This window comes from Pan troglodytes, chromosome 5, assembly GCF_028858775.2.
Source record: "Pan troglodytes isolate AG18354 chromosome 5, NHGRI_mPanTro3-v2.0_pri, whole genome shotgun sequence".
Lineage (NCBI taxonomy): Eukaryota > Metazoa > Chordata > Mammalia > Primates > Hominidae > Pan > Pan troglodytes.
Window position 1 is genome coordinate 183,275,290 of NC_072403.2, and position 24,593 is coordinate 183,299,882.

The 24,593-nt window shown below is 41.0% G+C and overlaps 1 protein-coding gene across 3 annotated transcripts; it reads left to right on the forward strand.

The window, feature by feature from the left end:
- The first annotated feature begins 1,172 nt into the window (after nt 1-1,172).
- Nucleotides 1,173-20,858, forward strand: LOC134810228 (putative protein FAM157A). 3 transcript variants are annotated; one of them, XM_063812715.1, is made up of 4 exons: nt 1,173-1,944; nt 11,392-11,587; nt 19,438-19,520; nt 20,276-20,858. In XM_063812715.1, exons 1-3 carry the CDS (start codon nt 1,918-1,920, stop codon nt 19,500-19,502), a joined length of 288 nt encoding a protein of 95 aa, XP_063668785.1. In that variant the 5' UTR covers nt 1,173-1,917; the 3' UTR covers nt 19,503-19,520; nt 20,276-20,858. The 3 variants fall into 3 exon arrangements, with proteins under 3 accessions (XP_063668785.1, XP_063668786.1, XP_063668784.1); XM_063812716.1 differs by having other exon boundaries at nt 19,438-19,513; XM_063812714.1 differs by having other exon boundaries at nt 1,175-1,944; nt 19,438-20,858.
- The last annotated feature ends 3,735 nt before the right edge of the window (nt 20,859-24,593 follow it).

Sequence of the window (24,593 nt, forward strand, 5' to 3'; positions counted from 1 at the left end):
TCTCCTACATGACCTTCATCTGCTCGCGTTTCCCACGAAGTGCATCTGGGTTGGAAGGAGATGGTGGTTTCCCACGGAAGTCTGGTCCCTAAGTGACGCCTCTGCTGCCTACATCAGAATCTCCCAGGCTTGCTCCACAATGGTCCCGTCACGTGGTGCAGACTCAGGCGCGGTCTTGTGTGTGCAGAGGCAGGCTTGGTCTTGTGTGCTCTTGATCATGCACCTAGTCACATCTGTTCTACAGTGTTGCATTCTTCTAATTTCCATGCACATCTTTGCATAGGCGTGTTCCCATTGTTCCCATACCAATAAGTGGTGTGCAAGGTTCCAGAGTGCGCCAGTATTTCTTTAGTCGGTGTCATGCTGTTGGATATTCAGGTTTTTTAACCTAGTGTAAATAACATTCACATTTCTAAAAACCAGAAGAGTGTTTGTGATTAAGATATCATCTTAGTGGATATTAAATTGCTGCATCTGATTTCATTTCTCTTTCCCAAATAGTCAGTTGTGTGAGCTAGTCTCACTCTGAAACTGCACACTCCCATCCCAGAGGTAGAAAGCGAGATCTCCTGCCTGCATTTCACGGAGCATGTGATTATGGAGGTGTCCAGTCCCAGCAAACAGACCCTACATTCTTTTCCTTCAGTGACTCAGACGCAATATGTGGACAGTCCCAGACAGTATCGCTCCCTCACGATCATTAGCCTCCAGAGATTAAACATCACCTGATACACAGAACTGTGGGCTCCCCATTTGGCTAAGCATCAGGTGCAGCCAGGTTCTTACCTAGGTGCACTTGACAAGGTGCTGCCAGATGCCACCAGCGCAGACAGTCAGCGAGCCCACCTCATGAGAGGGCACATGAGATCCCCAAATGAGAAAGAACTCTAAGGAGCCAAAATCTGCCAAGATGGGTACATTAAAGCTTGCAACTTTGCATGTGAGTGCACCCTCAGACTCAGCCAGTTTATTCTCCTTTGCAGTCCGCTCTGAAAAGTCCAGCCAGATGACGGCTAAAGAGTAGAGAATGGAAGGTGGAAGGCGGTTGCTGCTTGCAGAAGAGGCACGCTGGCAGCATTGGCAGGGAGGAAGAGACTGGAAACTGAGTAGCAGATCCGAGAAACCAAAAGGCTCAGCAAATGAGGGCAGGTGGCATGGAGCTACTTCCCTGGGTCCAAGAGCCTAATTACGTTATTGTTCCATAAGTTCATGGCCTGCGGTCATCAGGGAAAATAAAACACTGACTGGGGGTCGGTCTTTTCTGTTTAGAGGAGGCTCCCTGAAACCTCCCCCTCCCGGGTTCAAGCGATTCTCCTGCCTCAGCCTCCCGAGTAACTGGAACTATAGGCGCCCGCTACCACTCCCGGCTAATTTTTTATTTATTTATTTTTTTGTAGAGACGGGGTTTCACCGTGTGAGCCAGGATGGTCTCGATCTGCTGACCTCGCGATCCGCCCGCCTCGACCTCCCAAAGTGCTGGGATTACAGGCGTGAGCCACCGCGCCCGGCCTCAGCTGGTTTTTCAAAAGTCATGGCGTGTAATTGTCAGAACAGTGAACTTCGGAGATTCACCGGAGGGGCGAGGCCACAGCTCGACCGCGAGCACCTGAGCATCCTGCACCGCCTGCGACGGCCGTCAGGGGGCGCGATGCCGCCTCACAGAACCTCAAGAGGCGCCCGGGTTCCGGCACAGACGCCCTGCGGCTCCAGGGGGCGGAGCCGAGCCGCCTCCTCAGGACCTACGCAGGAGACGCCTCCATCCCTACAGGGACACCTGAGAGGACCCAGCCTCCTCCTCCTCAGGACCCACTCGGGAGACGCCGCTGGCTCTATAGGAACACCTGGGGACCGTGGCCAGGGACGACCCAGCCTCCTTCTCCTCAGCTCCTCAGGAACGACTGGGGAAGCTGTGGCTTCATGGTCCCCGAGGCTGCCCGAGGAAAGGTGAGGAAAAAGCTTTCTGTCCCGGCTCAGTGTTGAGGAGGCCGCGCTGCCTCGCGCTCCACTTTCTCAAGTTGTATTTATTTTATTTTACAAAGTGGCCCATCATTAAGTGGCTTTGTTATTCATTATTACAGCATACCTGAGTTGTTTCATTTTTTAATTTTTGAGCAATTTGGGTTTGTTTGGGGTGGATCCGGGACAGAGAAGGGAGAAACCCTGAGGGCAACATGGAGAGCCCCAGGGAGACGCGCACCCCACGACTTGCTTTTATTTGCGCTCCAGTGGCTCGTGTTTCTTAGAGTGTTAAAGTACTTGAAAAATATTGAAGAGCAGATGTAGATGTGAGTTTTCACAACCGTATTTTAAGTGTAAATACTGGACTTTGTCTGTTAAAAGGATTTTAGGTAAAATAAATTTAAGCGGAGTTTATTTCAGCGAAGGAATGGTTCATGAATCACGCAGGAAGCACCAGAACGGAAATCGGCTTGGGGCTTTGAGCTCTTAGGGTGGCCCCTAAGTGAGGCTCCTCAGTGGCTCCAGCTAGGCGACCGCCTGTTGTGGGAATGGTTCCCTCAGCGTCCCTAGTCATACAGCCAACTGGCTGCTGAGCTTTTTGGCATTGACTGTGGTTGGTTTGTTAATTTTTTTAAGTCAGTTCAAATGCCTCCAAGTTCGGTTTCTGTTTGGTTAGGGAAGGCCTCAGGCTAACCCCCGCCTTATTTGCTTTAACATGTCAAAACCATAATTTATTTTTCATTTTACTTTCCTGGCATTAATAGAAGTAAATTCACATTTGTGTGTTATTCAGAAAGTCGGTTTAATTGGCAACCTATTTGTGATGGTGCATAAAATAATGTTTTTTAATCATTGGCATCTTAGATTAGATGAACTATGTTAACTCTCTTAAGCTTTGTTATTAACCCATAACAAGAGTTAAGTTTCTTTTTTTCTCCTAGGCTTTGACCATTTAAAGTACACTCAGGCATCTCGTAACGATGTTATACTTTCTGAGAAATCTATCCTTAGGTGATTTCATCTTTGTGTGAACACTGTAGAGTGTCCTTATAAAACTTAAATGGTGTAGCCCACTCCACACCTAAGTTACATAGTATAGCCTATTGCTCCCAGGCTACGAACCTGTACAGCATGTCTCTGTACTGAATGCTGCAGTCAACTATAACACCATGGTGATTGTAGATTGTGATCCCAGAATATCTGAGACAGGTCTCAGTCAATTTAGAAAGCTTATTTTGCCAAGATTAAGGACACACCCTTGACACAGCCTCAGGAGGTCCTGACGACATGTGTCCAAGGTGGCCAGGGTAGAGCTTGCTTTTGTACATTTTAGGGATAGATGAGACGTGTAAGATATACAGTCATTTGGCCCAGTAAGGCGGGACAACTGGAAGCAGGAAGTGGGGGTGCTTCCAGGTCAGAAGTAGGTTGGAGACAAAAGGTTGCATTCTTTTGAATCCTTGATCAGCCTTCCACTGAATACACAATTTAGTCTGGCTCAATGAATCTGCATTTTTACATAAATAATAGGGCAGAGGAAGCAATCAGATATGCATCTGTCTCAGGTGAGGGATGACTTTGAGTGCTGTCTGTCCTTTGTCCAAAAGGAAATTCTTTGTGGGCAAATTGTGAGTGAGGTATGTAGCTTTTTATCTTTGTAGCTATCTTAGTTAGGAATAGAATGAGGGCAGGTTTGCCTGACATAGCTCCCAGCTTGACTTTTCCCTTGGCTTAGTGATTTGGGGGTCCTGAGATTTATTTTCCTTTCATGGTATCAAAACAGAGAAAAGGTAATGCTTTGAGCCATGAGCTTATGACAAGATGGCTAGGAAGGAATTTTTCAGCTCCATTTTTATCTCATGGGACCACCATCATATGTATGCAATGCATGAGTGTAAAATCACATTTAGTTAAGTCAGCTTACACTAAGCTATGGACCCAGATGGTCCTGGGGCCTTTTTCCACTGGGAGATCTTTAAGGACCTTTCTTAGCTTTTCTATGCTAATTGGTATATTCATAGTTGCCTTATTTCAGTGCCCATTTTGTTAATGTGTATTTTTACTAGGAAATCACCCATTTTTTCTAGGTTTCCAGTTTGATGCAATTATTTGACTTTTAATTTCTCCTCTGTTTTTAGTTTTGTACATAATTTTCCTATCTACTTTTGCACTCTTTTTTCCATCAACAATATTTTTAAAAAATACTTTTTAGCTTTTTTTGAAGAATTGTTATGTTTGACAATTTTTTATGACCTAATCATGACCATAAATGATTTTTGATTAATTTCAGCTTAATGTCTTTTGTAGGGCACAACTGTTAAAATACAAAATTACAACAAATGTGGGTTTGCAGATCTTAATTGGCTTTTTTTTGTGGTTCTAGAATCAGGCAGCAGTCCAGACCAAAAATGGTTCAGAATGATCTGCCACACAATATGTGCAGGTTAAATTTATAGCCAGAGAAAAAAAGTGACATACAGAAAACAGAAGTGAGGTATAGAGGTGGCTGGATTGGTTACAGACCTGGTTACAGCCCGGATTTGCCTTCTTGGAACTTGTTTTGAACAGCTGGCTGCTGGCCATTGACTGACACTCGGCTGATGTGATTGGCTGAACCGCCGCTATTTGTTACAATGATACATTCCCAAGTCAGGTTTTCAGTTTGTTTCTATAGTAAATTAGGTTGCGATTCTTCTTCTTCTTCTTCTTCTTTTTTTTTTTTAGGCGGAGTCTCGCTCTGTCGCCCAGGCTGGAGTGCAGTGGCGCGATCTCAGCTCACAGCAAGCTCCGCCTCCCGGGTTCATGCCATTCTCCTGTCCCGGCTTCCCGAGTAGCTGGGACTGCAGGCTGCCGCCACCAAGTCCCGCTAATTTTTTTGTATTTTTTTTTTTTTAGTAGAGACTGGGTTTCACCTTGTAAGCCATGATGGTCTCGATTTCCTGACCTCATGAGCCACCCGTCTCGGCCTCCCAAAGTGCCGGGATTACAGGCGTGAGCCACGGTGCCCGGCCGCGACTCTTTACAAGGACTCCTTGGGAGGCTTCTAAAGCCCAAATGTTGTTTGATGTAAGAATTCCTCCCTTTTGGTCAGCCTCTCAATTTTGAGATATTGATCAAAACTTTGGGCATTGGTGTCACTCTTTGTTATCGTTGTAAGTTGAGTTATTAGGACTTATTTGCTTTCAGTGTGGCATTTTCAAGTTTTATTTGGTCTCAGTGCCCTCTGGGCAATAGCAGAACACTGTGTTGTGTAAGGCGGAAATAAATAGAGCAATAGAAAATAACAACTGATTTGTTAATATCAGATTACTTCAAGTTACTTGTTTTGGTAAGAATTAAAGCAGAGGGGACTTCTTTATGCTGACTCAGGTAGACTGGAGTCTCTTCAGGGAAAAAGGGAGCTCTTTTGGGATCTATCTACTTCCTTAAAGTTTCAGCTTCGTTGTGTGTCATTCAGCGTGAGTGTCTCCATTCTGGTTTTGCCTGCTCAGTGTGGCCTAATGCAGGAGTTGTGACCAAAACAATGACCTCCCGTAATTTGTTCAACAGTTCTCCCCTTTTGGTTAGGTTCCTACCTAGGTGAGGGTGTGACTAAAAACTTAGGGCATTAGCACTATTCTCAGTAACTATCATTTTAGGTTTCCGGTCTCAACACATCATTTAAGAAGTCAGTAAAGCTTTCTTCTATTGTGACAGCATATTTAATACTGAGAAGGAAAAGAAAATTTTTATCTTGCAAATGTGAGCTTCCTCTAAATTATCAGGTCCAGAGAGGCGTGGGAATGAGGCAGCAGTCACGTCCCATTTCCCGCTTAGCTAAATAATCATATCTTGAAGCCGCTTGCTATGTAGACTAGACTGACTGTCATCAGCTATAGATTAACCTAAGAGTGTCTTTGAATATTTTTTCCAGTGGCAAATATTTGCTTCTGTTGTATCGTAGCTGAAAGAAATGCTGGGAAACAAAATAAAGGCAAGCATTCATTAGAATAAGTGATCCAGTCACAAGGAATCAATTTGAACTTTTTTTTTTTTTTCACAAAGTCATACTTTGAAAACATCCAGCCGTAAATTGAAATAGTCTCCAAAATGTGAATTTTTTTCCCTGGTTCTAAGATGACCAGCTTTCTTAGAGAGTGAACTACACCATAAGAAAAATGATACGACCATGTTTACACATATATGTTATCTTAACATAAAACATGTAAAAGGGGCGTTTCTTTGAAAGTATGTATTAGTCTGTATAATTTACTTTGCAGTATCATGAATGCTCTTATTTTTAAAAGTAGGAGTAGTTACTGCCAATTATTAATTTTTAGTAGAAATAATTTAGCAGATATCTGAAAAAATTACAATTTTTAAATAGAGGTTTTATTTTAAATTAGTTTTAGATTCATACAGAAATTGGGAAGAAAATGCAGATTTCCCATGTAGACGCAACCTAGTTTCCCCTCTTTTTAACATATCAACATGTATCAGATAGGTTTAACATCTTTTTTTTTTTTTTTTTTTTCCAGACAGAGTCTCAACCAGGCTGGAGTGCAGTGGCGTGATCTCGGCTCACTGCAACCTCCGCCTCCCAGGTTCAAGCAATTCTCCTGCCTCAGCCTCCTGAGTAGCTGGTTTTACAGGCGCCTGCCATCACGCCCGGCTAATTTTTGTATTTTTAGTAGAGATGAGGTTTCACCACGTTGGCCAGGCTGGTCTTGAACTCCTGATCTTAGGTGATCCGCCCGCCTCAGCCTCCCAAAGTGCTGGGATTACAGGCATGAGCCACCACTCCTGACCAACATCTTATATCATTTCTTGTCATAGTTAATGACTGGATGTTACTATATTATTAAATAAGCTCACATCTTATTTGGTTTCCCTTAGTTCTGCCTTTTTCTCTCCCAGGATCCTATCTAGGATCCCATAGGACATTTAGTCATCATGTCAGGCTGTTCTTGGCTGTGGCAGTCTCTCAGACTTTACTTCTGAGGACCTGGAACAGTGTTAGGAGGATTGGTCAGGTATTGTGTAGAATGTCCTCCATTGTGGTTTACTTGGGGTTTTTCTCATAATCAGCCTGGGTTTAGGGGTTTGGGGGAAGCAGAGCAGATGTGTAGTGTGTCCGCAAAAAGAGTCAAAGACCATAAAATATTTGAAGAGATGTATTCTGAGCCAAATATGAGTGACCATGGCCCATGACACAGCCCTCAGGAGACCCTGAGAACATGTGCCCAAGGTCGTTGGGGTGCAGGTTGGTTCTATACATTTTAGGGAGATAGGAGACATCAATCAAGTGTATTTAAGATATATATTGGTTCGGTCCAGAAAGGTGGGACAACCCAAAGGATTAGGGTGGGGTGGGGCTTCCAGGTTATAGGTACATTTAAAATTTTTCTGATTGGCAGTTTGTTGAAAGACTTACTATCAATAGAAAGGAGTGTCTGGGTTATGATAAGGGGTTATGGAGACCAAGGTTTTATCATGGAGATGAAGCTTCCAGGTAGCAGGCTTCAGAGAGAATAGATTGTAAATGTTTCTTATCAGATTTAAGGTCGTGTTGATGTTAAATGCTGATTGGCTTTTCCTGAATTCCAAAAGGGAGGAGGGCATACTGAGGCATGTCCGACCACCTCTTTCCCATCATAGCCTGAACCAGTCTTCCAGGTTAACTTTGGTGTCCCCTGGTGGAGAGGTGGTTGTGGGAAAGATCTTTGAATTTTATTTTTGGTTTGCAAGTGCTAGTCTAGTCACTTCATGCTCTCAAGATGTGTTATCACCATTAATGTTAACTTTTATCACTTGGTTGAGGCAGTGTTTTCAGGTTTTTCACTGTGAAGTTACTTTTTTCCCATGTCTATATTGTATGTATGCTTTTGGAGGAAGTCATCATGCAGAGCTCATACTTAAGGAGTGGGGAGTTAGCCCCACCTCCTTGATGGCTGAGTGTCTATATCAGGTATTTGGAATTCTTCTGTATAAGAGATTTCTATTCAGCCCATTTGCATATCTGTTTAATCATTTATTTATACCAGTATGGATCCACAGATAGTTACTTTAATCTTTTGGTTGTTATCTAATTCTATAGTATTTTGTTGCTCTTTGTTCATACCTGTGGCCATTGGTAGCTCTTTCCACTGGCTCCTTTTACATAATTTCATGTTTTTTTAATAATTTATTTCTGTTACTTCAAAAGTACCCTGGCTCATATATTTTCTGTCCCAGTCCTAGTTTCAGCTATTTCTTCTAATAGCCCTGATTTCTTTTGTTAGAGAATGGTATGAAAAGCTTACATCTGGACACTAAATATGGTCATTGCATCATGACACTTACAGCTGACAGTGCAAAGAAATATATGTGTGTCTTCTAACTTATATGTACCCACTTAATTATAAAGGTTTCTATGTGGAACCATCTGTGTATATGTTAAGCTAAATGTGAGTTTATACTTATGTTGTATATATATATTCTGACTCATTATGACAGAGATCATTCTAGGCTTCCCTATTTTTTATCTGTAACTTCTCACTGTAATAGTGAGGAACCTGGCTCCTACTATCTATCTGCCATTTATTTCATCCCTTGTACCATTGGGAACAAGGAATTCATTCTTGATCAAGATTCCAGGTTGGGACTTAATAAGAAATATATGTTTGGTCTGTGTCTGCAGTTCCTGGTACAGAGCTCCTAAAACTATTACAATTTCCTGAACAGTAGGAGCATCTTGTGTTCTAATATTTGGTCTTTGGCCCGGGTTCCTGACGCAGAGTTCCTAAATCTCTTGGAATCTCCTGGATAATAGGAATGGCTTCTGTTCTAATAAGGACACTCTGTGGGTTCCTGGATGGGGATGGTCACCAGGAAGACCAAGCCATGATAAGAAGGTTGTAACTTTTAGCTTAACATGCAATCCTTTGAGGGTGTGAAGGGACTGGAAATTGAGTTAATAATCTGTCATGTCTACATGATGAAGCTTCCATAAAAATTCCTAAAATATGGAATTTGGAAAGTTCCAGATCAAGGCTGACAGATTTGATGTCTAGTGAGGGCTCATCTATCATAGATAGTGCCTTCTAGCATGTCGTGACATGGCAGAATGGGGAAACGGGCTCCTAGACGCTTTTATAAGGGCACTGGTTTCATTCATGAGGACAGCACCCTCATGATCCGATCACCTCTCGGTTACCTCTGAATACCATCCCTTTGGGGATTACATTTCAAAATAGGAATTTGGGGTGGGGGTGTACACACATTGAGACCATAATAACTGGTAAACATAAGTAAGTATTTCCTAGTTCCATAAGCCATCATAGCAAATTGTCAAACCTGAAGAGGGGGTGTAGGAATGCCTAGTTTCTAGCCAAGTCATATAGAAGTTTGGGTAAACTGGGGATTCATTACTTGTGATTGGCATCTGAGGTTGTGGACAGTCTGGTGTTACTAAGCCCTTAACCTGTAGGGTGTATACTAACTCCAGGTAATCAGTGTCACAGTTGAATTACAGGATACCCAATTGTTTTCCAGAGAGTTGGAAAATTGGTTGGTGTGGGAAACACCCACCCCACCCCCCCACAATTTGCTGTTAAAAGTGGAATGTTGATAATATAGAGGAAAATCATGGTTATTTTTCTTTTTACAGATATAGTGGTTTCAAAATTAACTATTATCCCTATGGGAAATAACTTTATAAAATAGAGTCCACTGTTCATGTATATAGTACATTTTGTTTTTAGTCTATGGATTCTACTCATTTCCAGCTCAGCACCTTTGGCCCACCACTTGCAACATACATTGGTAATACAGTTAGATTCTTGGTTGCACTCTGTATTTTGTCCTTAGATACTTCCACATCCTAAATAATTTAATTTGTGTAGATTGTGATTTGTTCTTTGTGCATTAAAATTCTGTGGGTTTTATCAAATGCATACTGTCAGATATCCACTACTGAAGTAGCATACAGAATACTTCAAATCCCCACCCCAGACAGTCACTGATCTGACTATCATCTCTTTGGTTGTGCTTTTTCCAGAATGTCATATGAATGGAGTCATATAATGTATAGCATCTTCATACTGCCACCCTTTACTTAGCAACATAGATGCAAGATTCATTCATTTCTTTTCATGGATTGACAGTTCATTCCTTTCTGTTGGTGAATGGCATTCCATTGCATGGTTGTACTTCAAATTGATTATGCATTCAGCTATTGAAGAATGTTCTGATTACTTCAAGTTTTGGCCATGATGAGTAGAGTGGCTCGTATATAATTACATGCTAGTTTTTGTTTGAACAAAATTTTTCAAAGCAGCTGTCTAAACATACACAATTTAGGGGTGCATTTGTTGGATTGTAAGGTAAGACTTGTTTATCTTTGGGAAAAACTGTCAAACTGTTTCCCAAAGTGGCTGTACCCATTCATGCATTCTGCCAGTAATGAATGGCCGTACCTATTGTTCTTCAACCTCCAATTGTTACTGTTGAGCTTTTTTAAGAGTCCCACAGTTGTACTAGGTGTGCAGTGATATCTCAGCATTATTTTAATTTCCAGTCTCCTAATGAGATATATTGAGCGTCCTTTTGTGTGATTATGTGCTATCTGTATATTTTCTTTTTTTTCTTTTTTCTTTTTTTTTTATTGAGATAGAGTCTCGTTCTGTCACTCAGGCTGGAGTGCAGTGGCGTGATCTTGGCTCACTGCAACCTCCACCTCCTATGTTCAAGCAATTCTCTTGCATCAGCCTCCCAAGTAGCTGGGATTACAGGCACCCACCACCATGCCTGGCTAATTTGTTTGTATTTTTAGTAGAGAGAGGGTATCACTGTGTTGGCCAGGCTGATCTCAAATTCCTGACCTCAGGTGACTCACCCGCCTCAGCCTCCCAAAGTGCTGGGGTTATAGGCATGAGCCACCACACCTGGCCTGCTATCTATGTATTTTATTTGGCTGGATGTCTGTTCAGATATTTACCCAGTTTTATTTGGGTTTTTAGTTTTCTTAGTGTTCGTTTGAAGAGTTGTTTGTGTATTTTCAATACAGTTTTTAAAATCACGTTTGTATTTTGTAAATATCTTCTCACAGTGTGTCTTGTCTTTTTGTTCTCTGAATAGGGTTTTTCATAGTAGAAAATTTAGTTTTATAAAGTCTGTTCTCAGTATTTTCACGAATTGGCACTTGATGCTGTGTGTTAAAACTCAACACCAAATCCAATGTCTCTTAGGTTTTCTTTTAGATTATTTATAGTTTTGCATTTCAAGTTGTAGTCTCTGGACTATTTTGAGTAGGTTTTTGTGTTTTAATTTGTGTATAGAGTCACTTCATTCCATATGGCTTCCAAATAATTCTTCCATCACCATTTATGCGAAAGGTATGGATATAGTGGCCTTTATTTCGGTTTGAATTTCCAAAATTATGACACTGAATAAACTGAATATTGAATTTTATAGGTATTTCAGGACAGCCAGGAGGGGGCGCACATCCGCCGAGAAACTGTGAGCAAGAGCGTCTGTGCTGAACCATGGCTCCACCAGAGGGCGCGCGATCCCGCCCCAACCAACTTCCCGCTGAGGTGCCAGAAGCAGCGAGGAGCTTCAACTTCCTCAGGGCAGCACGAGGGTCATGTTAATTTGGTGTTCTTCATTGGTGAGTAAAAAGCTCCTGTCCACGGCCCTGAGTGCCAAGGAGTGAGTCTTTAGAGTACTCAGCAGAGGAAGAAATTAATCTAGAAAAATAAAACCCCCAAATCTCACTGTTTGGAGTATACCCTAGTATCATGGTCAACGTCCAAGACACAGTGGCTGCTAATATATATTCTTACAGTGGCCTCTAATATAATAATCACACTGTGCTCTACATTACTATGATATCGACACCGTGCCCTAACACCCATATAATATTCGCACCATGCCCTAACACTGATGTAATTCACACCATCGCTTCAAATACTAATGTAATAATGTCCACACCATGCCCTATCACTGATCTAGTCCACACCATCGCTTCCAATACTAATGTAATAATATCCACACCATGCTCTATCACTGATCTAATCCACACCATCGGTTCCAATACTAATGTAATAATATCCACACCATGCCCTATCACTGATCTAATCCACACCATCGCTTCCAATACTAATGTAGTAATATCCACATCATGCCCTATCACTGATCTAGTCCAAAACATCGCTTCCAATACTAATGTAATAATATCCACACCATGCCCTATCACTGATCTAATCCACACCATCACTTCCAATACTAATGTAATAATATCCACACCATGCCCTACCACTCATCTAATCCACACTATCCCTTCTAATACTAATGTAATAATATCCACAACATACCCTATCACTGATCTAATGTACACCATCGCTTCTAATACTAATGTAATAATATCCACATCATGCCCTATCACTGATCTAATGCACACCATCGCTTCCAATACTAATGTAATAATATCCACACCATGCCCTACCACTCATCTAATCCACACCATCCCTTCTAATACTAATGTAATAATGTCCACACCATGCCCTACCACTGATCTAATGCACACCATCGCTTCTAATACTAATGTAATAATATCCACACCATGTCCTAACACTGATCTAATCCACACCATTGCTTCTAATACTAATGTAGTAATATCCACACCATGACCTACCACTCATCTAATCCACACCATCCCTTCTAATACTAATGTAATAATATCCACACCATGACCTATCACTGATCTAATGCACACCATCGCTTCTAATACTAATGTAATGATATCCACACCATGCCCTATCACTGATCTAATCCACACCATCACTTCCAATACTAATGTAATAATATCCACACCTTGCGCTATCACTGATCTAATCAACACCATCGCTTCCAATACTAATGTAATAATATCCACACCATGCCCTAACACTCATCTAATCCACACCATCGCTTCCAATACTAATGTAATAATATCCACGCCATGCCCTATCACTGATCTAGTCCACACCATCGCTTCCAATACTAATGTAGTAATATCCACATCATGCCCTATCACTGATCTAGTCCACACCATCGCTTCCAATACTAATGTAGTAATATCCACACCATGCCCTATCACTGATCTAGTCCCCACCATTGCTTCTAATACTAAAGTAATAATATCCACACCATGTCCTATCACTGATCTAGTCCATACCATCGTTTCTAATACTAATGTAATAATATCCACAGCATGCCATAACACTCATCTAATCCACATCATCGCTTCTAATACTAACGTAATAATATCCACACCATGCCCTAACACTGATCTAATCCACACCATCGCTTCCAATACTAATGTAATAATACCCACACCATGCCCTATCACTGATCTAGTCCACACCATCGCTTCCAATACTAACGTAATAATATCCACACCATGCCTTATCACTGATCCAGTCCACACCATTGTTTCTAATACTAATGTAATAATATCCACAGCATGCCCTAACACTCATCTAATCCACACCATCACTTCTAATACTAACGTAATAATATCCACATCATGCCCTAACACTGATCTAATCCACACCATCGCTTCCAATACTAATGTAATAATATCCACACCGTGCCCTATCACTGATCTAATCAACACCATCGCTTCCAATACTAATGTAATAATATCCACAACATGCCCTAACATTCATCTAATCCACACCATCGCTTCCAATACTAATGTAATAATATCCACATCATGCCCTATCACTGATCTAGTCCACACCATCGCTTCCAATACTAATGTAATAATATCCACAGCATGCCCTATCACTGATCTAGTCCACACCATCGCTTGTAATACTAATGTAATAATATCCACAGCATGCCCTATCACTGATCTATTCCACAGCATCGCTTCTAATACTAATGTAATAATATCCACACCATGCCCTATCAGTGATCTAATCCACACCATCGCTTCCAATACTAATGTAATAATATCCACACCATGCCCTAACACTCATCTAATCCACACCATCCCTTCTAATACTAATGTAATAATATCCACACCGTGCCCTATCACTGATCTAATCCACACCATCGCTTCCAATACTAATGTAGTAATATCCACATCATGCCCTATCACTGATCTAGTCCACACCATTGCTTCCAATACTAATGTAATAATATCCACACCATGCCCTACCACTCATCTAATCCACAGCATCGCTTCCAATACTAATGTAATAATATCCACAGCATGCCCTATCACTGATCTAGTCCACACCATCGCTTCTAATACTAATGGAATAATATCCACACCATGCCCTATCACTGATCTAGTCCACACCATCGCTTCCAATACTAATGGAATAATATCCACACCATGCCCTATCACTGATCTAATCCACACCATCGCTTCCAATACTAATGTAATAATATCCACACCGTGCCCTATCACTGACCTAATCCACACCATCGCTTCCAATACTAATGTAGTAATATCCACATAATGCTCTATCACTGATCTAGTCCACACCATCGCTTCCAATACTAATGTAATAATATCCACACCATGCCCTATCACTGATCTAATCCACACCATCACTTCCAATACTAATGTAATAATATCCACACCATGCCCTACCACTCATCTAATCCACACCATCCCTTCTAATACTAATGTAATAATATACACACCATGCCCCATCACTGATCTAATCCACACCATCGCTTCCAATACTAATGTAATAATATCCACACCATGCCCTATCACTGATCTAATCCACACCATCGCTTCCAATACTAATGTAGTAATATCCACATCATGCCCTGTCACTGATCTAGTCCACACCATCGCTTCCAATACTAATGTAATGATATCCACACCATGCCCTATCACTGATCTAATCCACACCATCACTTCCAATACTAATGTAATAATATCCACACCATGCCCTACCACTCATCTAATCCACACCATCCCTTCTAATACTAATGTAATAATATCCACAACATCCCCTATCACTGATCTAATGTACACCATCGCTTCTAATACTAATGTAATAATATCCACATCATGCCCTATCACTGATCTAATGCACACCATCGCTTCCAATACTAATGTAATAATATCCACACCATGCCCTACCACTCATCTAATCCACACCATCCCTTCTAATACTAATGTAATAATGTCCACACCATGCCCTACCACTCATCTAATCCCCACCATCCCTTCTAATACTAATGTAATAAATTCCACACCATGCCCTAACACTGATCTAATCCACACCATTGCTTCTAATACTAATGTAGTAATATCCACACCATGCCCTACCACTCATCTAATCCACACCATCCCTTCTAATACTAATGTAATAATATCCACACCATGACCTATCACTGATCTAATGCACACCATCGCTTCTAATACTAATGTAATGATATCCACACCATGCCCTATCACTGATCTAATCCACACCATCACTTCCAATACTAATGTAATAATATCCACACCTTGCGCTATCACTGATCTAATCAACACCATCGCTTCCAATACTAATGTAATAATATCCACACCATGCCCTAACACTCATCTAATCCACACCATCACTTCCAATACTAATGTAATAATATACACACCATGCCCTATCACTGATCTAGTCCACACCATCGCTTCCAATACTAATGTAGTAATATCCGCATCATGCCCTATCACTGATCTAGTCCACACCATCGCTTCCAATACTAATAATATCCACACCATGCCCTATCACTGATCTAGTCCCCACCGTCGCTTCTAATACTAATGTAATAATATCCACACCATGCCCTATCACTGATCTAGTCCACACCATCGTTTCTAATACTAACGTAATAATATCCACAGCATGCCCTAACACTCATCTAATCCACACCATCACTTCTAATACTAACGTAATAATATCCACACCATGCCCTAACACTGATCTAATCCACACCATCGCTTCCAATACTAATGTAATAATATCCACACCATGCCCTATCACTGATCTAGTCCACACCATTGTTTCTACTACTAACGTAATAATATCCACAGCATGCCCTAACACTCATCTAATCCACACCATCGCTTCTAATACTAACGTAATAATATCCACACCATGCCCTAACACTCATGTAATCCACACCATCGCTTCCAATAGTAATGTAATAATATCCACACCATGCCCTATCACTGATCTAATCAACATCATCGCTTCCAATACTAATGTAATAATATCCACGTCATGCCCTAACACTCATCTAATCCACACCATCGCTTCCAATACTAATGTAATAATATCCACATCATGCCCTATCACTGATCTAGTCCATACCATCGCTTCCAAAACTAATGTAATGATATCCACACCATGCCCTATCACTGATCTTGTCCACCCCATCGCTTCTAATACTAATGTAATAATACCCACACCATGCCCTAACACTCATCTAATCCACACCATCGCTTCTAATACTAATGTAATAATATCCACACCATGCCCTATCACTGACCTAGTCCACACCATCGCTTCCAATACTAATGTAATAATATCCACACCATGCCCTATCACTGATCTAGTCCACACCATCGCTTCCAATACTAATGTAATAATATCCACATCATGCCCTATCACTGATCTAGTCCACACCATCGCTTCTAATACTAATGTAATAATATCCACACCATGCCCTACCACTGATCTAATGCACACCATCGCTTCTAATACTAATGGAATAATATCCACACCATGCCCTATCACTGATCTAATCCACACCATCGCTTCCAATACTAATGTAATAATATCCACACCATGCCCTATCACTGATCTAATCCACAACATCGCTTCCAATACTAATGTAGTAATATCCACATCATGCCCTATCACTGATCTAGTCCACACCATCGCTTCCAATATTAATGTAATAATATCCACACCATGCCCTATCACTGATCTAATCCACACCATCACTTCCAATAGTAATGTGATAATATCCACACCATGCCCTACCACTCATCTAATCCACACCATCGCTTCTAATACTAATGTAATAATATCCACACCATGCCCTATCACTGATCTAATGCACACCATCGCTTCCAATACTAATGTAATAATATCCACACCATGCCCTACCACTCATCTAATCCCCACCATCCCTTCTAATACTAATGTAATAATGTCCACACCATGCCCTATCACTGACCTAGTCCACACCATCGCTTCCAATACTAATGTAATAATATCCACACCATGCCCTATCACTGATCTAGTCCACACCATCGCTTCCAATACTAATGTAATAATATCCACATCATGCCCTATCACTGATCTAGTCCACACCATCGCTTCTAATACTAATGTAATAATATCCACACCATGCCCTACCACTGATCTAATGCACACCATCGCTTCTAATACTAATGGAATAATATCCACACCATGCCCTATCACTGATCTAATCCACACCATCGCTTCCAATACTAATGTAATAATATCCACACCATGCCCTATCACTGATCTAATCCACAACATCGCTTCCAATACTAATGTAGTAATATCCACATCATGCCCTATCACTGATCTAGTCCACACCATCGCTTCCAATATTAATGTAATAATATCCACACCATGCCCTATCACTGATCTAATCCACACCATCACTTCCAATAGTAATGTGATAATATCCACACCATGCCCTACCACTCATCTAATCCACACCATCGCTTCTAATACTAATGTAATAATATCCACACCATGCCCTATCACTGATCTAATGCACACCATCGCTTCCAATACTAATGTAATAATATCCACACCATGCCCTACCACTCATCTAATCCCCACCATCCCTTCTAATACTAATGTAATAATGTCCACACCATGCCCTATCACTGATCTAATGCACACCATCGCTTCTAATACTAATGTAATAATATCCACACCATGCCCTAACACTGATCTAATCCACACCATCGCTTCTAATACTAATGTAGTAATATCCACACCATGCCCTACCACTCATCTAATCCACACCATCCCTTCTAATACTAATGTAATAATATCCACACCATGACCTATCACTGATCTAATGCACACCATCGCTTCTAATACTAATGTAATAATATCCACACCATGCCCTATCACTGATCTAATCCACACCATCACTTCCAGTACTAATGTAGTAATATCCACATCATGCCCTATCACTGATCTAGTCCACACCATCGCTTCCAATACTGATGTAATAATATCCACACCATGCCCTACCACTCATCTAATCCACACCATCCCTTCTAATACTAATGTAATAATATCCACACCATGCCCTAATACTCATCTAATCCACACCATCGCTTCTAATACTAATGTAATAATATCCACACCATGCCCTAACACTAATGTAATATCTGCACCATTCCCCAACACCAATACAATATCCACACCATTCCCTAACACTAATCTAAATGTCCATACCATGCTGTAACACTAATATATTGACACAATGGCCTCTAATACTAATAAATATAATACTATCTAGTATGTGGACCCTGTTGACATTGAGACTTTTTTAAGGGTTTTACAGCTTTGGCTGAACTATAGCCTCCGTAATGGATTTTGATGATGTGTCTGCTTTGCTGGCATGGTATTGACATGGTTGTTTTAAAAAGTAACTTACTTTCCAATAATGTCATATTTCTAAGCAACTTCCAGTAGTAGTACAAAATACAACTTGTTTCTTCCCTTAGATTCCCCAACAGTTATTGCCGTACCAGATTTGCAGTGTCGCACAAAATACTGCGGTATATTGCACTGAAAGCTTGGACGCTCTCCCAGGTAACTACCACATAACCCCTAGATCAGGAAATCAGCATTTTTCCTACATGATAATTCGGTCCACAAACTCCCTTCACTTTTACCTCGTGCCACACTTGGGAGTATAATGTGTGTTTTTTTTTTTTCATTTGGATCCAGTTTTCTTTTCCTGGAACTGTTCCCCAGACTTTCCTGCATATTTATGACCTTGACACATTTAAGGAGCACACAGGTTTTTGTTTGAACAGCTGTTTTCAGGTCTTTGGGGTATATACCTAGGAATGGAATCATTGAGTCATATGGTAAATCTATTTGTAACTTTATGAAGAAACATCAAATTATTTTACACGTTGGCTGCACCATTTTGTCACATATTGTCACATATTGTCACAAGCAGTGTTTAAGAGTTCAAGTTTCTGCACATCTTTGTCAACACTTGTTATTTTTTAGTATAACTATTCTTGTGTGAGTTAAGGGTTATCTCTTTATGGTTTTAATTATGGTAATGATGTTAAGCATCTTTTCATGTGCTTGTTGGTGAAGTGTGTATTAAAGTCTTTTGTCAATTTTTAGATTGGGTTGTCTTTGCTGTGGAGTTGTAAAAGTTCTTTATACATTCTGGATAACAGACACTAATGAAGTATCTAATGTGCCGACATTTTCTTCCATTTTATAGGTTGTTGGAACGTAATAAGAGTTAATGTGTGGTCTCTGCTGCAGTGTCCTGAAACAGAGCGCTAAGCCTCGGGAATGTACGAAGTAATGTGTCTTTCGTATGCTAATGAAATGATTGATGGCTGGGGGCACCTGGATAGCCTCAGTGGGGCTGGCTGCCAAGGGAAGCCACCTTGTCATTAGAGGATTTGAAATTTCTTCCCCCGTCCCATCTCTGTGAAGGGGAGAGGTGCTGATGGTTGAGTTGATCACCTATGGCCACAGACGTAACCAATTTGCCTGTGTAATAAAGGACAGGGTTGGGAGAGCATCTGTGTTGCTCTCCCAACACAGGAGATACTGGGAGAATCATGTCTGGTGAGGGCATGGGTGGCCTGCATTCCTTCCACATACCTCACCTTGTGCATCTCTTCGTCTGGCTTTTCATTTGTAGCGTTTAAAAGATCCTTGGTAATAAGTCAGGAATAGTAAGTACACTGCGTTCATGGGTTGTGCAATGTGATGTAGCAAATTGCTGAACCCAATAAGGGTGTTGTGGGAGCCTCCAATCTGTAGCAAAGTCAGACAGAAGGTAACCTGGGAACCTACTGTTTGTGGTTGGCACCTTAAGTGGTTACAGTCTTGTAACGGAGTACCCATATTTTCTTACAGAATAAATGAATTAGTTTTACCATTTTGCTGTTCCTGCACTTAGCTCTTTAGGAATGCAATTATAAGCTTTACTGTCTCTCCACCAGACACTTCCTATACTGCAAACTTTTCCAACTGTGTGATAACTTAAAAGTTCCAGGGACCAAACCTTGAAACAAACTGGCACTTCCATATCTCTCCCCCACCAGGAGATTGGCAGCAGACAACAGTCAATTTACAACCTGGCTCTGCCCATGGTGGTGCTAGCAAGATCACCTAATGGAGAAAACATCAGAGCATGTCCCATAGACCCTGCACCTCCTCACCTCATCCCCTGCGTGCCATTCTGGCAAGTCCGAAAGCCCTGCTTTCTGCCCAGAAAGTGGAAGCGCTTCCCTTAAGGCAAGAGCCTGTATGTTCCCTTCAGCTAAGCTCTGGCATAAAGTCACTTTCTTTTTACCATCCTTGTGTTTGTCATTTAAATTTGCAAGCAACAAGGGGCATGACGTGTATTCCTAGGACTGAGTCCTTAGCCTGTGGGGTCTGATGCTTTCTCCATTTACTGTCACAATTGGGTTGCACTGTAGGACACCCAGCTGGTACCCAAGATTTGGTCTGTGTGGGGAAAAAACCGATGTATCTGGTAACAGAAGTGTTCTGTGTTGAGTGTTGAGAGTATACTATAAGACAGTTGTTTTTCCTATTATAACATTTTGTCTTTCAACTTTTTTCTTCATGTCTTCTGAGACGTAAAAGTTGTAAATTTTGAGGAAATAAATTGATTTATTTTTCCTTTTGTGGTCTGTGCTTTTGGTGTCAGATGTAAGAAACTATTGCTACATGTAAGGTCATGAATGCTTAACTGTATGTTTTCTTCCAGAGTTTTTAGTTTTCACCTATTTTTGTCTTTGAGCCATTGTAGGTTAATTTTTTATGTGGTATGAGGTAAGGATACAATTTCATTTCCCTTTATGTGGATAGCAAGTTGCCTTACATCACTTGTTGAGGACAGGATTCTTTCCCCAATTTACTGGTAATGGACCTTGTCTAAAATCAGTTGAGCATAGAGGTATTGTTTTCTGTCTGGACTCCCAATTCAATTCAGTTGATCTTTCTGTTTATTCCTGTGCGAGGATCCCACTGTTTTTATTACTGTTCCTTTGTAATAAAATTTGAAATTGGGATGTGATCAGGATCAGCTTATCCACTTCTGTCCCAAGGCCTTTGGGATTTTTGTAGGAATAACATTGAATCCACGGATTGCTTCGTGTACTTTGGGAAACTTAACAATGTGGTCTACAAATCCACAAATAAGATAAGTTTTTACATTTATTGGGAGTTTAATTTCCTTAAGTAATGTCTTATAATTTCCCTCATCTAAGTCTTGTCATTTCATTCCATTTATTCCTAAGTATAATATTGCTATTGGTTTAGAGATTATTCATTCCTAGCATATGCATATAAAATGGAATGTTTGGCCAGGCACCGGGGCTCATACCTGTAACCCAAGCAGGTTGAGAGGCTGAGGAAGGGTTAGGGTTAGGGTTGGGGTTGGGGTTGGGGTTAGGCTTAGGGCTTAGGGCTTAGGGATTAGGGCTAGGGCTAGGGCTAGGGTTAGGGTTATGGTTAGGGTTGGGTTAGGGTTGGGTTAGGGTAGGGTTAGGGTTAGGGGTTAGGGGTTCGGGTTCAGGTTAGGGTTCGGGTTCGGGTTTGGGTTTAGGGTCCATGTGTTCTTTTGGAGCAAGTCACTATGCAGAGCCCACAGTTATGGAGTGAGGAGTTGGCTCCACCTTCTTGGTGGCTGAGTGTCTACATCAATTATTTGGAATTCTTTTGCAAAGGAGATTTCTATGCAACTCCATTTGCTTATTCACCTAGGTATACAAATACAGACACCTAGATAATGACTTTAAGCTTTAGTTATTATTCAACACTACAGTATTATGTTGCACAATTCATTCCTGTGTTGGCCATCAGTAGCTGTTTTTATTGGCTCTTATTTTTCTTTGATATATTTTAAATTTTTTAGTACTTACTTACTTTCTGATACTTCCAGATTATCCTGGCTCCTATATTTACTGTCCCAGTTCTAGTATCAGACATTTCTTCAAAGAGCCTGATTCCTTTCAGAATGGTAGGAAAACTTACATCTGGCTGCTGAATGAGCACATTGTATCTTGTCCCTCATTGGCAATGCTAGGAAGTATATGTGTGTGTCTAACCTACCTATACACACCTAATTATAAAGTTTTCTATGTAGAACTGTGTGTATCTATATTAAACTAAACATAAGTTTACGTTGATGTCTCCACCTCTGATCTACTATCACATGAATCATTCTAGCCTTCTTGCCTTGCTAATTTGTAATCTCCCACTTCAACAGTGAGAAACCTGGTTCCCACCATCTGTGACTTTTGTAAGTCATTGTTTTATTCCAGATACAGACACTGTGGTTTTACAATTGTTCACAATTGCTTTTGTTGGAAAGAACTTTATAAAGTGGAATCCAATGATGAAGTATAGTTCATGTGCCTTCAGCCTACAGATTCTGTTCCTTTTCAAAGTGACTTAGGTCAACACCATTTTCCCTACACCTTCAGTGAGTTTTTACCTACATTTGTGTCTTAGTCCATTTCGTGGTTCTGTAACAGAATACCTGAGGCTGCGTAATTTATAAGTAAAAAAGGTTCATTTGGTTCACAATACTGGTGGCTGGAATGTCTGAGATTGGGCAGTTGCATCTGGCGGGGCCTCAGTCTTTTTCACCTCATGGTGGAAAGTGGAAGGGGAGCAAGGGGTGCCCCAGAGATCACATAGCAGAAGTGAAAGCAAGAGGGAAGCCAAGGAAGCCAGACTCTTTTTTAATTACCTACTCCTGCAGGAATTATCTATTCCTGTGAGAACAGAACTCACTCACCCCCATGGAGGACATTAATGTATTCATGAGGGATCCATCCCCACGACCCAAACACCATCCACTAGGCCCCACCACCCCACACTGACACAGTGGGAGTCAAATTTCAACATGAGTTTTTGCGGGGACAAACCACATCCAAACCATAGTAATTTGTAGCATAAATTCTTTTTCACATGATGTATTCTGTCCTGGGATACTCCACATCCTGAGTAATTCTATTTAATTTGAATAGAGTTTGCTTTAACCATTTGGCTGTAAAATTCTGCATATTTCGACAAATGCATTGTGGCAGATATCCCACTATTAAAGTATCATATGGAATGCTTCAAACCCCCACCCCATGGAGCCAATGGCTTCCCATCTGTATAGTTTGCCTTCTCCAGTGTCTCATTAAATGAGATCACATTGTGTGTATCCTCCTCAGACTGTCTTCTTCCATTTAGCAATGTGCATGCAAGATTCACTCATGTCTTTGTGTCAGTTGATAGCTTGTTCCTTTCTATGGCTAAATAGTATTCCATTACATGAATGTACCACAATTTGGTTATGCATTTTGGGGAGCAGAACCTTCCTCTTCTAACTTTGTTCCAGGGTTGGAGACCTTCAAATTAACTGACAATAGATACATTAGTAGGAGAGACAATACTTGGCTTCTTGTTCCCCAAGTATCATTGTGGGACAAAATTCATCAGATGGCAGGATCCAGTTTACAAAGGGGTAAAAATAGCCCAGAAACAAGAAACAAGACTAGAATCTGATAAGCTATAATGGCTATAGTTTTCCTTTAAAAAATTTTTTTTTGAGACAGGGTATGGCTCTGTCATCCAGGCTGCAGTGCAAAGGTGCAATCTCAGCTCATGGCAACCTCTACCTCCTGGGTGCAAACGATCCTCCCTCCTCAGCCTCCTGATTACCTGGGACTACAGGCAGATGCCATCATGCCCATCTAATTTTTGTATTTTTGTTAGAGACGGGGTTTCATGGTAGCTTTTGATTGGAAATAACATCAAAGTAGTTGTCAAAATACTTAGGAATGTTATTTTTGGATTGTAAGGTGAGACTTGTTTAGCTTTGGAAAAAATGCCCAATTTGTAATAGGGGAGGAAAAATAATTTTTTGTTTTCGGAATTCTTAGATGGGATGCTCTGTAAAAACTGACAGATTAAAATGAGAAAAACAGAAAAGTTTAAAAACATGTATACCTTATGGTTACATGGGAGATACTCAGGGAAAAATGAGTAAATCTCCAACAGGTGGCTTTCAGTTCAAGCATAAATACTGTCTTCAACTTAAAGAAAGAAGATTTGAGGTGCATTAGTGGGGAGTTAACTAGCAAAAGCACATTAGACAAGGGTAAGGTTCGTTATACAGACTTAAGTCCATGCATTCTCCATTGATAAGACTCTTTAGTGATTTAGTTATCGTTCTCTTCTTGGTGTCAAGAGAGGTAGCTCAAAAACCTGCAGACAAATGTTTATAGTAGCCAAAGGGGATCAGACTATGTCAGCCCAAAATATGCCACTTCGGCATAAGTATTCATGGCAACCTCTACCTCCTGGGTGCAAACGATCCTCCCTCCTCAGCCTCCTGATTACCTGGGACTACAGGCA